Here is a 13,995-nt window from a genome sequence, read left to right as displayed (position 1 = left end):
TACTCTTAATACCTTTTAGCAAAATATTTTCTATTTTATTGAAGGCTGAGATGATCACTGTCTTTCATGGTAGTTTTTTACTTCTGTTCAGTGTTTGTAAACCAGTTAAATACCTTGCATGAAAGATGTTAGAGGGGCATAATAGTGTTGTTTTGAATGATGTGGGTCTTTGTGATTGATATCAAAGTACCTCATACTCTTGTTTTGCACTGTTTCACAATAACAACTTTGTCCTGAATGTGGTTTGTGTGCACACTTATGTTAATCTATGCATATGAACTTCCTGCCTAGTGACTTTTGAGTCATGTAGCATGCTGGTTAAGATAGTTCAGGTTCCTCTCTGAAAATATTGTAATTTATCTTGGTGGTGGTACAGTGCAGATTGATTTAGACTTCTCCCATTCTCTTATCCACAGCAATTGGAGCAGATCCAGAAGGAGCTAAGTGTTCTGGAAGAAGATATTAAACGAGTAGAGGTGAGGTGCACAGACATTGTTCTGACTTAGGCAATTTTTCATTTTCATCAAGCTGTCTGCCTTGCTGTGGGGCTGCTGTGTTAAATTTATGGCATTTGAGTCAGTAATGGGAAAATGAAGAGATGATGCTCTTTCTTTAATTTGTTCATTTAGTTGATGTGTGCAAGCCGTGGGCTGGTAAGAGGGGGCTTTGAAACCTAGCTCTTATGTAATCATGTATTTCAATTTCTTTGTGTTGCTAGTAAGAATTTTAGAATAATTGCTAGAAATCAACAGCCAATACATTGACCATAATTTAGGATTTTTGTGTGTTGCAGTGTTCTGGCTATTTGCACAGGCTGTTTAAATCTTAGCAGCATGCCACTCTTAAAGTGGAGAGGCGTTGGGGGGCTCACAAGAGAACTGTAATGCAGAGACTGGGTAGGAGCAGAACTAGCTTCTGCATGTCAAAACAGAAGCGATCTGCTACCTCCTGATAATTCCTTAATGATGGGGATCTCTTGAGATTTTTGCTAAGAATTATTCTCCGAGTATTTGTAAACCCATCAGCTCAATCCTTCTGTCCTTATTGAGTCTTCAGGTTCCTCCTTGGTCCTTTCCTCTAATAATTACAATGTTTTCATCTTGGAGTAGGAAACTGGTGTTTCAGGAATGCATCAGACTGCCACCTCTCAAAATAGCATTCCCTTGAAGCTTCTTGGAAATCAGTTTGCAGGTCTGCTTCTCTCTTCTTGCTTGTCTCGAGCAGTCAGCACAACCTCCCAACCACTGCCCAAAAGCCTTTTAGATTTCTTCACTCCCGATTTATATGCATGCTGATGAATTATCAAAACATAAATAGAACTAATAACTCAGGAACTTCCCTTCAGCTGCTAGCTACACAAATTGTAACTTGGTAGATAACAGCATTTTTCAGACCTATTTCCCTAAATGTTCCTCAGCTTTTGGGAAATAAATATACCTTAGCATGTTTCCTTGAGACTGCTAAAATAGGTCTTCAGATCTAGGAGAAGCTATTCCCAAAGCTGCGAGATCCCTTGAAGAATATATAGCTACCTGCTTTTGTGCTCTTTAATCAGGCATTTCAGTGGACTGCAGCTTGGGATATGTATCTGGTATGTGATAGTGACCTTGGTCTGACCTTTAAAGCCTGGGATCTCTCTTGTCACAAATATCCTACTTTCTACCTAACAACTAATGGGCACCTAGTGGGAGTTTGAAAAGTACCAATAATGTTGTCCTGGAACACTTTGCCCCCCTAACTAATGAGCTGCAGCATCCTGTGTAGCTTCCATTTCTCAAGCAGATAAAAGGTACAGTCTCATACTGGGTACACAGCAGTGATTTAGTCTGGCAGTGACAAAGCCAAGTTTATGTGCAAAGTTTGTCTCTTGTGCATTTGCCACACATAAGACTGATAGATCTTCTTTTAAGTCCTAGGGCATGATACCACCTTTGCCCTGTTTTGTGGCTGTTCTTGCCATGACCCATATCCAGCATTACTTTCCAGCTGTGAAGGCTATTTGATAAGTTTGCACATATCTCAAAAATGCAGTTAACAGCTTGCTTGTTCTGCCATGTTTAAGGGAGGTGCTGGGTTAGAGACAAATGGATGGTAACCAAATGCATTGATTTTTGGAGTATAAACTCCAGAACTGCCTCTTTTGGGGCTAAAAGCACTGCAGTTGTAGGATTTCTGAAACCCAGTTGGAATAATAACTGAAAAAAAAAAATAATTGAAGAAAATCAATGTTTTTTCAGGTATAGTAAAGACTTCTAGGTGAGAGTTGAGTAAATGTAGATACAGTTGGTTATGTGTTTGGAAAAAAACAAAAAAATTACTACGTGAACACTGTTTATTAAACGGTGCCTACTATTCAAGATTTGTCAGCTTTGCTGTAACGTGGCTTTCTGTTTCAGGAAATGAGTGGCTTGTACTCCCCAGTCAGTGAGGACAGTACGGTGCCGCAGTTTGAGGCTCCCTCCCCTTCACACAGGTATGGACCTTGTAACTCAGAACTTGGATTTCAGGCTGTATATATTGCACTGTACTTGCTAGTCCTCTTCATGCCATGCCCAAAACACAAGCAAAACTAGTTTTTGAGTGCCATACAATATTTTCCTGTTCTCTTTTTGATTGGTGCAAACTTTATGTGGACAAAGCAGTGAAGAAAAAGCCATCTGAGTCTGCAGTTGGATGAAAAGTGTACTCTAAGCCAGATGCTGTGGAAAGCTGATGGTTTTAAATGTAGTGTGGATTAGTTAACTGGAATTATAAGCCTTTGCCATGGTATGAAATAGTACTGTTAAATACGTGCTACCTGTTCTGAATATTACGCAGTTGTGCTTGGCATATAAAAGGTCTTAATTTTGTATGATACTGGTGTCCTCTGGCTTCCCCACTCAGCGTGAATGGCTAAAGGTATGGGCTCACAGGATCAAAATTTAAAATATACAACCTATCGTTCCTGTTTATCTGCTGTTTGTTTTGATTTAATGAAATGCCTTTCTAATAACATATTTTCAATGGGGATTTTTGCCTGGAATATTGTGTAGCCTGGTTTCTTGGTGATAAAATTGCAGATGCTTCTTGTATCCAAGCTACATGTGTCAGGGTTTGAAGTGCTCTACTTCATAGCTGATTTTTCAGTTGTAAGAAAGCTCTGATTTCACAGGACCAAGTTATGTTATTAAATGATTGTTTCTTCTACCATTTAATAGTAGAGTTCTCTAAACTGTTGACTTCTGTTATGAAATTGTACTAGTATCTTTTCTGCAATTAGCAGCTCTAAACCTAATAGCCCAGAAGTAAGGAAAAAAATGATCTGATTTCCTCCCCTACAGAGATTTAGACACAGTGCTCCTGTATTGCCTAGCAGGAGGATTGCTAGCTAGGAGCCTAGCAATATTGGCTGGAATTTCTTACCAAGATGCTACTTCTGGACACTGAGACCAGAATCTCTCATATTTCTATGAAGCTCTGTCTGGCCCTGAGGGAGAGGACAGGAATATGGCCAAGATGGATGGGAACAGCCTTTGTTATTCTGCTCTTCACTGCTTGTTTAATTTGTTGGTGCAGGTGTGTTTTTTTGATGTGGGTTATTGCTGTTTTGCCAAGAAGCAGTTTTGTGAAGCTGATGTGATTCTTGTCAGGTGCTACTAGTTTTCTGGTTATTGGCTATTAAATAGATTGCTTGTTGTTTGCTTCGTGGTACTGCTGCTTGGGGAAAACTTGAGCACTGGTTGGGCTGAATTTGTTACATGTTGAATGCCTTCAGGCCTAGAAACCTTTCTTTTTTTACAGAAAATTGTACTTATGAGTAGAAATGTATCTCTACTTGAGCCAAGCTAACAAACAAGCTCCCAAAGAAGTTTTTTATCTGTTGAAAACTAGACTAACACTTTAAGTCCAAGAATTTTGGTGAAAGAGTTGGGGGGGGGGGGGAGAAATCTTCTCTGTGAGACCTACAATGGTTTCAGTCTACTGAGAATTTCTTACTTCTTCATGCCTGTTTATTTCACATCCTATGGTCAATCATCCTTAGTTTTTGCTTTTGAACATAGTGTCCAAAATATTGTAGCGACTTTGGATTGACATGCTTCACCTGAGGTCTGCTGGGAGATGGTGGTGGGTTAGACCATGGCATGTGTGGAGACCATGGGCTTTGTCTTGTCTGATCTTAGGCTTGTCTTGTCCTCTCTTGGCTGTGTCCTGAGCTGTTGGGTTCTTCCTCTGATACAACATGCCAGGGGTGCAATATAGTAGGATATTTTGAGGTTTCCTGGGGTATGTGGGCTTGTCTCTTTCTCTTGGCTTGAGAAGACCCCTTTTCTGTTTCTCAATGACATTCCTGCATTAAGAGGTAGTCTTGAGTGGCCAAAGAGAAAATAGACTTGAAGGAAGTGTCTGAACAGGTACCTGTTGCTGGCCTCTGGTGTTGTATGTTCCTGCCCTATCCTGACAGTTTTGTGTAATTCAAACCAGTTCAATTACTTGAATTACCAGAACTCAGATTCCAGAAGAGTCTTATTACTTGAAATTAATTTTCTTTTCAATGCTAAAGGTAAGTTTTGGAGAGTATCTTAAAAAACTGTAACTTTGATTCCTCCTTGGAAAGAGTGCTGCAGAACAACTGATATCAGCTTTAAAATATGCGGATTTTTTTTCAGCTCTGTTAACTGAAATATTTAATCTCCAAAGTACATTTTAGAGATGCTGTGAACTACTAAGAATGAAATACAAATATAGTTTGAGATGGTTTCACTTCCATGTTAAAATGTTATTAAACTTGTAGAGACTTTTTAACTTAGCAGTGAATTATAATGGTATATTTAAATTGGAATATAGCTTAACATCCAGCTAATGAAATATAATTGTATAAAAATGTACTAATGTGTCTTATAAATAGTACAAGGTTATCATAGACCTGTGCTGAGATGAAGAAAATCTTTTTAGCCTTTGAATTTAAAGTTCAAGAAAATAGAGTTCTTTGGAATTTGGTTTTATCTGGTCTCTGGTGACTTGCCCCTATTCATCTACTTCCTCTAAATCACAGGCTTGCTTCATTAATGGTCTGTTTCTTTTCATTGTTTGTAGCCTCCCCCCCCCCCCCCCCCCCCCCGCCCCCAGTCCTTTAACATCCTCAAAATGTGAATTACTGTGCCTCCCCCTATCTCCCTTCATAAGTTCTTTAGCAAAAAAACAAATAGAGGTATCATGCTCAATACATTCTTGGCTTCAAGAAACACGTGTTTTCTCTTATGCTTGTACAGGGTATGATGAAATATTAAATTGGGTAATAGCACAGCACTTGTTTACAGTGTTGCAGATTGCTGGGCTTATATACTAATAGAGAACAAGAGGGGGAAGAATAAGGGAAAAGAACAAATAGTTCTGTGTAGGGTTTTTCTGAACAGGCGCGCATGCTATTTTTGCTACCAGTAAATGGTGCAATCAGTAGATACAAATAAGCAACTTCTCCATGACTGCATATTCAGGCAGTAACAGCAATAAAAAACTATCACTGTAATAGGAGTTTCTGGGGAAAGATTCTGATCTAAAAATTAGTTGCCTGGTAACTCTTCTGTGGTTGTCAAAATCCTGATCTCCTTCCCCTCTGTTTGTTCTAATTACAACCTCCCACCTCCATAAGCGTATATAACAAATGGGATTTATAGTATGTATTTTTGTTGTTGTTTTTCCAGGTTTTTAAATATGTCATGTTATTGTAGCTGAATTTCCTAATTGAACCTAATGTTACAGCTTTTTGAAAATAGAGAGGGAACTTCTGTAATTTTTCGATTATTTGTGTCCTGTTTTTAAAAGGGAAAACATTCAAGCATATGCCAGTTAACTCAGCTACAGGCAGTGCACAGAAATGACTTTGAATTTGTATTCTGGTTAGGGAGATGACGTCTGCACTCTTGAAGGCTTTACATCACTAGACAACCTGCAACAAAACGAGACCAGACACTCTAAGTCTGTGTGTTTTTTTCCCATTAATTGCCACTGTACCTGTCTCAGAGTGGAGTACTTTTTCATTGCTTTCCAGCTGACTGTCTTATTCATGCTGTTCCTGGCAGGATCCGCTGTATGTGTTTCATTATTTCATGTGGCCACATTATAATTTAAAGTTCATTGTGCCCGACCATGTCTGAAATGTCTCTGTTGTTTTCTCCTTTGCAATAGCTCACAGCAAATAATGATTTTTATCCCTCAGATTTTCTTGGTTTGCAGCTTTTGTCTTGCCTGTAACAGAAGCCCAATCAATCTCATCTTACAAGTTAACCACTAATGAGACTTTAAAATCATCTCTCATCTTCTGTTTCTGGTTCTTTCCACCTCCAGGGAAGCTCTATAACATTCAGAGAAACATTTAAGCACTAGTACCACTAGTACCATCATCCTTCCAGACTTAGAGGTGCCCTGACTGGCACTTCAGCCAAACCACTGGTTTTATGAACAAGAATTTCAAGTCTATGCATCAGTTCTGGCAGCTGTTACATAAACATCAATAGGTACAATCATCTTTTACAAAACCTGGACCTATAGCAGAGTTCTGGCAGCTTTTTAAAGAAACCTTCAGCTTTCCCATGCAACGCTTAAATCTAAGGCTACCTCATAAGAAAGACCAAGAATAACAAACCCAGATAGTTTCTTTTCCCTGCAAGCCAAATGACATAGCAAAAGCAAGTGAATTGTAAAGATTTTTGGAAACAAATCATGACGATGTTTGTAGTGTGTTTTCTGTAATTAATAAAATGGTGTTCTTGTGTACTAACCTTTACTTGTCCTAAAAGTATTTTAAATCTGAGTGATAAGGGTGCTTTAATCTGGCTCTGATGTCTTATTGTGAGAGCTAGATATTTTGCCCATATGTGCAAGAATACTGAACCACCTGTTTTCTGCTTACATCAGTAGATCCTTTTGCAGTTTTGAAAGTTAAATCTCTTGAGTTTGCATATGTATGCTATGTTTTGAAAACAGTGATTTAAGGTATGTTGTGTCATTATAGATACTATGTAGCTATATATGGTGTAGCATTTTCTAATAACAGTAATCCTGGCTGTCAGTATTTTTTTTTTAGTTTATTTCTGTATTTCATTACTTGTGTCGTTTTGTGTATCTTCAGAGATGTCTGGAATACTAGTGTCTGTCTTAAGCTGATTTCTCTAGCTTTTCTCTTCACAGTGCTGTTTCAAATGCCGTGGCATTAAACTTCTCTCTCTTTTTTTCTTTCTTTTTTTTTTTTTTTTTTTTTTTTTGGAAAAGAGCTGAAAACCAACGGTAGCTTGTTGTTTTCAGAATGTCTTATCCTGCATATTTCATACAAAAGATATGATTTTGCATTCTAATTGGAAATCATTAGATTGCACTACACATAATAGTGTGTGATAGCATTCTGCTTTAGGAGATCCCTGTATTTAAAAAAAAAATAACCTTATGTTCCCTGTCTGTAAAATGAATTTCAAAGGCAAGTATGCTGCAGGGTGTAAAGGGGAATAGCAATCAGCTTAAAAATGATAAAGGATGGTTGTACAGTGATTTAAGCAGACTATTTTTTTTGTTTTGCAGTAGTATTATTGACTCCACGGAGTATAGCCAGCCTCCAGGCTTCAGTGGCAGTTCTCAGGTAAGGTAATACATGTGTCTGTGCACAGGGGGGACGGGAGAGTGAATGCAGAGTTTGGGCAGAAATTAGGCACAACTCTGTCCATCTCCAGGGTACTGGTCAACTTGAGTCTTGCAGATGCTTTTTAACTAGTTATATGGGCAAACTGGAGCCAAGACTACAGCTGTCAGAATGACTGTACATGATTGAGTGTCTAGCCTGATGCCATCAAAGAAATCTGGTGTAGTATATTTAGACATCTGACTTTATTCCCAAAGCTGACTCTTCCAGGGAAGAGGGTATATTTTTTGCTCTTCATCTCTTCTCCTAAGTGGGTGGCATTTGTGAAGGTAGGTAAATCCCTGACCCTTTACATTGACTTGAATAGCTTTCAAAGCTATTCTTTCAGAACAAGAAACATTCATTTTGCAAACATACAGCCTTTTTGTATTTTGTCCTTGTTTAGGATCTTACAAACTGTATTATAAATTAATTCACAAAAAGGGTAAAAAGTTCTATATACAGTGAAGCTGTTTGGCAGGCAGCCTTCAAACTGTGTGATCTGCAGGACCTCTTGAATGCCAAACAGCACTGCCATAGTCTTGCAGCTCAGAGTGGTTTGGCTGGGCTGGGAAGATGAGACTGATACCCAGCTCACAGTTTCAAAAATGTTACACAGTTTTGATTTAGACAGACAGACTGACTGTTGGTTACATGCCAGCTCATGCCTTTGGTGCTCTCTGGTGGTGGTGGACCATCTGTGGCACACAACAGTATCAAATTGATAATTGAATGGGTAGAGGTGCCGTTGGACCTTATTTGATGGAGTAATGATGTAAAGAAAAAAACCCTGAATTTTGGCCTGATGTGCATGTATGTGTGCATGTGGGTTTTTGGGTTTGCAGCTGTATAACTAATTGGTAATTAGAAAATTCCATCTATTAGTCTGTGGGAAAATGCTTGTTGTTCCTGATACTGTGGTCTTGGAGGGGGGCAGGTTTGCTTGAACAAAGAACTGTATCTCTACCTCACTTCAGAGGGCAAGTGAAATTGTGTGGAGATTTTATGTTCATTTAATTCAAATTCACTCTGATATGGTACAGTGTGTTCATTCTCCACTGACAGTACTTGTCTCAGTACTTTTCTTTCTATTTCAAAGACAAAATTTAATAGCATAGCTCTACTGCTGGTAAGTGCACAAAACAAACAACCTAGACTTTCTAGTCATTCTGTATGACAGCCTTACTTGCGTGAGAATAATCTTTTTTGTCCTCAAGAGTGCAAGATCTGTACTCTCTAGTACAAATTTTTGAATTAAACTTCAATATATGTTTGGATGGGGAGCTGAAAGAGAACTCTTGAAGTTAAACACTTCATTCAAAGGTAGTCTAGTTTCAGCAAGATTTGACCATAAAAATAGTTCTAAGAATATAAATTCAACTGTGCTTTTTTCTAATTGTCAGTCACAGCAAAAATCATAGATTAGGCACTGCTGGCAGTAAGAAGCTATGCTAGGATGGACAGCATAGCTTTCTTTCTCAATATAATTACTTTGTGCATTGCTCACAAATATGTTCTTAGGGAAGAATTTATATGCTGCAAAGCTACAGGACCGGTTTCTTCCAGAAGCTGAGCTTCAGAAGTAAATAGTGGACAAGTCACATGGGCCCTGGGGAATTCTATAGGTAGTATTTAGTGGCAGTACCTTTCTTTTCTGCTAGAAATCAGGAGCTTGTGTGTAGCTATGAGGCTTTTCCACAGTTGTTGGAGGACTTTTTGGAGCACCTGATGGAGTTCAGACAGTAAAATCACTCTTCATAAGAGCAATGCAAATTAATGTCCTCAGCTAGGACAACCATAGTAGTGTTAGCAGTGGAATAAAAATTGTTTGGGTATGTTTTCTGTTTTCTGTCGTCGTCTTTTTTTTTTTTTTTTTTTGCTCCTGCTTCCCAGCATTGCTTAACAAGTAGCCAGGGAGCAGACTTCATAGAAACTGAATAAATGTTTTGGTAAAACATGAGCAGTTTAAAATGCTTAGCTGGGGTGGATCTGATGAAGATGGGTTAATGCAGATTGATTGCCAGCACAGCTGGGTCACCATGTGCCAGCCTGGGACCTGCTCCAGGGGGATCTTCCTCTGGCGACCCAGCAGGTAATCGCACAGCAGGCAAATACTTCCATGATTGATTCCATCTTGATGTGGACTGGGCTCATCTGGCAGATCAGACTTGAGCTTGGATTATATTGCTCATCATGTTGCAGGTGGCTTGTCTTAACTTGAGACTGAAGTGATTGCTCTTTGATGTTTGAAGTTGTCTTGAGCCTTTATCACTCCTGATGTGCTGAGAGAGGCTGGAGCCCTTTCAGGCCGGTGCACAGAATTAATAGGAAGATGCTATAAAACTGTTCTGTTAAGCATTTCTTAAAGCCGTGAGATTTTAGAAAATTGTACTTAAAAGGTGTTGATGTAGGAGTACTTTCCAGTGTTCTAGTTGTATGTTGAGACTGGAGTTGCTTTCAAGACGGAACAAGCTGTGTAGACCATAGGGTGCTGTCAACATGCAAGTGTGAGTCACAACCTCAGTGCATAGCCAGGGCCCTTGGTGGGAAGTGGTGTCTGGAGGTTTCATTGCTTGGGGTTTGCTTTTTCCCTAAAATGTTGGATTACTGTTCATACAGGTATAAGCAGAATTTGAGTGGGCTGTAAACTTAGTTTGTTCTTGTTGGCTTGCTTGATGGCTATAGTAAGGGCAACCCATTCTCCTGCATGGATTGAGGGGGAGGTGTATGTGAATTGGGTTTTGTTAATGCCATCCAGTGGCATTACGGGCCTTGGATGTGGTTAGGGATGTTGATCGTTAGGGAGCTTGGTGGTTCCCAAATTTTTTAAAATTTCCCCATTAGCTTTGAGTATGGTGCTACATGAAACTTCTTAAATACAAACTAAAGCAAGGTGCTCTTCATGCTTCTTGTCTGGTAGAGGAATTTGTTCCTTCTCATTTTAATCACCAGCAAGGAAAAATACTGTATTCTATTTTGCTTCAGGAGGAGAGCTTACTTATGTACTTTCAGTCCTCTGCTTCTACCTCTCACTGTTACTGCTTGGGTAGGTAGGGAAATGGCTTTAATGATGAGTTTCATGGACTTTTCAATTAACCTCTGAACTTCATGGTGTCTTCTGCTTCTATCCTTATTTGCTTAGCTTTGCAGGGAGTTACTGAGTTGCTTCAAAAGAAATAATTCAGTAACTAACTCTTTAAAATAAACACCACCTTCTCTTTTTAATGAGCTGTCTGCCAGGGATCTAGGAAGTATTTGTTGTACAGTCTGTTTGATTTGTGAAGCTGAAAGCCTGGTATCTTTGGCTTCTGCTGTCTATCTGTATAAATGCAAGACGTGTCTTCCAAAGGGTTGCCGCTGTCTGTCCTGCGTGCAAGGCCAGAACTGGTAAATTTGCAAAGGTTCAGGAAACAAGAAGCGTCTAAAAGCAGCTTTTCTTGTTTGTCGAGTTAAAGGATGCAACACAGGACCCCTAAGAATAACTGTCGTCAGTGGCAAGATCTTGATTTCTTGTCATTTTACGCTTCTAGCCCTTCACATATGATGTATAAATTGTTTATAATTTGATAAAATCTATTGAAATGAAACCCAGGCCTGGCTTTAACTTTCTGAAGTATTCTCTTCTCTATTCAGACCAAAAAGCAGCCGTGGTATAACAGCACGCTAGCCTCACGACGCAAGCGGCTCACAGCTCATTTTGAGGACCTAGAGCAGTGCTATTTTTCCACCAGGATGACACGTGTCTCGGGTAAGTTCCTCTTGTGTGGTGTTCAGCTTCTGACATCAGCTACCTCTTACGGTGCCTAGTCCTCAGAAAAGACTTGCTTTTGAGAGAGCAGCTTTCACTTCTTCCTTGCGTGGGAATGTTGCTATACATATTTATGTGTTACTCAGGTCATCCCATTTTGCTTTTCTTGACCAATCTTTGAAGTAGCTAAATTTACAAAATATAATCCTGTCACTTTGGAGGGGCAAATGTATTGTTTTGTTATACTATACTGTGAAGGGCATAACCCACAACACACAATTTGACTGATGCTTGTTCCGAAGATGCAAACGTTTGAAAGCAGTGGTTGGATTGTCTTTCTACTAGATGTGGTATAAACACAGTAGTTAAAAAAATTGCTATTGAAATACTACAGAGGTATAAACATAAATTGATAAATTCTCCTGTATTTAGCATGCAATAGGACACTTGGAGGTTATCCTTTATGTTGTCTAGATTGAGTCTTGGTTAACAAATGGCTTGGAGTATAGAAGCTGAGTGTGCAGCAGCATTGTTGTCCCATGGGGCACACCTTAGATTTAAGGCTTGTTTTGTAGAATTAGAAGCTGTTTTCACAATTGCCTAGATTGCCTCATTCATAATTGAGTAACACTGTGACAGCAGCTAGAGTAACTGTTACCTAGTGGATGGATGGTTCTTAATTACATGACAAGATTCTCTTAAGAAATGAACGGGTCAAATGAATGTGTCTTGAGGGTGAGGAGGGTTGCTCTGTGGCCTCTCTGGGGAAGAAACCAGCTCCAGGAAAAAAGTTTTAGGCAATGGCCTGTGGCAGGCAAGAGATTTGCAGCACCAAGCTGCAAGCTGCAGTTCATAGGAAGAGTGATAGACTGCAGCAAGGAGTGGGGAGCAGCCAGCCCTTAGGGGATAGGAGAAACCTCCTAAGGACAAGAGGGAACCAGGCAGAGGTTGCTGCAGCAGAATATCTTTACTTGTGTCCTTGGAAGGCAAGGACCAACCTCCCAGGACACAGAAATCAGCAAGAGAGCTGGGGTAGACACCCCTGGGGTTTTTTTTTCCCTCCATGAGTTGAGTTTAAGTATTATTCACTTTAAAATAAATAAAAATGAGGCTCTGTTATGTCTATCTTCTACCTACTTCAGAGCAGTGACTGACTAGGTTCTCATCATGCACAACAAAATAATTTATACAAGGAATACAGCACATTGAGAGGGTGTAGCTGGAGGATCGCAGAAGCTGGTTGTATGGGACTAGCCAGGTTCCTGTGAAGTGCTAGCAAGTGCTTTGCAGAATACAGTACTTCACAGATCACACGGAGATGTTTTCACGCAGTGCTATCTTGGTGATGCATAACTGTGTTTATGTTAAAATAATACTTATTAACCAAGGATAACAAATGGGGGTCTTCCCAGCATTCCCTTGTAGAAGACATCTTTCTTCATAATTGGAACTATAAATATGAATGTGGTGAAACTGTTTTTTGTATTCCTATGCCTCAGCTGCACCAAGAGCAGAGGATTTGCAAGTGCAGGTTTTTCCTAAACAAGGGATAACCTGTGATACTTGATTAACTTTTCTTCTCTTAGTCATACCTGGTTTTTGACACATTTTAAGTAGGATTTAATGTGGATTTAAAGCTTTTTGCACAAAGTGCCTATGACTGTTCTAGTAGGGAGTGGAGATATAATGTAATTGTTATTATGAAATGGCCTTGCACTTTGATGGGGAAAATGTCTTGAGAAATAACATTTGGTTTTTCAAGCACAGATACAGAATAAATTGTAGGAGGACTGCATGCTTGATCTCTAAATGAGAGAAATCGAAGAGTAGCAAATATTTGTTCTTATCATAGTGTCGAAGGAGGGAATGGTCTTTGAAAACTACTGACTGATGTTTATGTGCTTCTTCTCAAGCTGTTTTCTGTGCTGGTCAGGTGCTGATGATTTTAATTTGGAGCACCACTTTGTTCATTTTGCCCCTTTTGATCTATCTGACATGGGTAATATATATGCTAGTACCCTTAAACATGCTAATTACTAGCCTTCACTGTTTCTTTATACGATCAAACATTAAATAGCATATAAGGGACACTTCAAAACGCCTTACAAGTGTAGAGAAAGATAATAATTTCTGATGGTAAGGAGTTACCAGGGTGCAGAAAGTGATTATTTTCTCTGTTTTCCCACAAGAAATCACAGCTGTATTTTGCTTTTATAGACCAACCTTTCTTTTTTTTTTCATGCCAGTATTTCCAAAGCTTTCTAATAAGTGGAGGAGCTTTGTAATTTCTTTATGCTGCTGATAAAATAACAGATAAGGATAACTTAACTAATGGGTGGAATTTGATCTCAGCCATGTGAGCGAGTGGTGTGTATGGTTTCTGTGCTGCTGCAGTGGATACTGTGGTTTAACAGGAGACAAGGTGTGCAGTAACTGTAAACTGAGGTTCTGTGTGTTAGTGCCGCAAGAGCAGTGATAGCTGTAGTTCCCTTATATTGCACTGGTGCAAGAAGACAAAGCGAAGGTGGGAGCATTAGGGGAGGAGAGGGAGAATTGCTGCAAATTCTGGGGGTTATTACAAAGCCTGAAGGCTCTACCT

General features: G+C 39.4%; 1 protein-coding gene across 4 annotated transcripts in view; it reads left to right on the top strand.

Moving 5' to 3' along the window:
• The window catches only part of COP1 (COP1 E3 ubiquitin ligase), a 130,706-nt gene that overhangs the window by 24,380 nt on the left and 92,331 nt on the right, over positions 1-13,995 (top strand). For 2 of the 4 annotated variants that reach the window (XM_049807613.1, XM_049807616.1), the window contains 4 exons: positions 417-476; positions 2,397-2,473; positions 7,552-7,609; positions 11,282-11,396. In XM_049807613.1, coding sequence (XP_049663570.1) covers positions 417-476; positions 2,397-2,473; positions 7,552-7,609; positions 11,282-11,396 — 310 coding nt within the window. The remainder of the gene's footprint in view (positions 1-416; positions 477-2,396; positions 2,474-7,551; positions 7,610-11,281; positions 11,397-13,995) is intronic. The other 2 variants (XM_049807615.1, XM_049807614.1) reach the window with 1 other exon arrangement.

This window comes from Accipiter gentilis, chromosome 8, assembly GCF_929443795.1.
Source record: "Accipiter gentilis chromosome 8, bAccGen1.1, whole genome shotgun sequence".
NCBI lineage: Eukaryota > Metazoa > Chordata > Aves > Accipitriformes > Accipitridae > Astur > Astur gentilis.
Note: the sequence above shows the minus strand (reverse complement) of the source record. Positions and strands in the feature narration are given on the sequence as shown.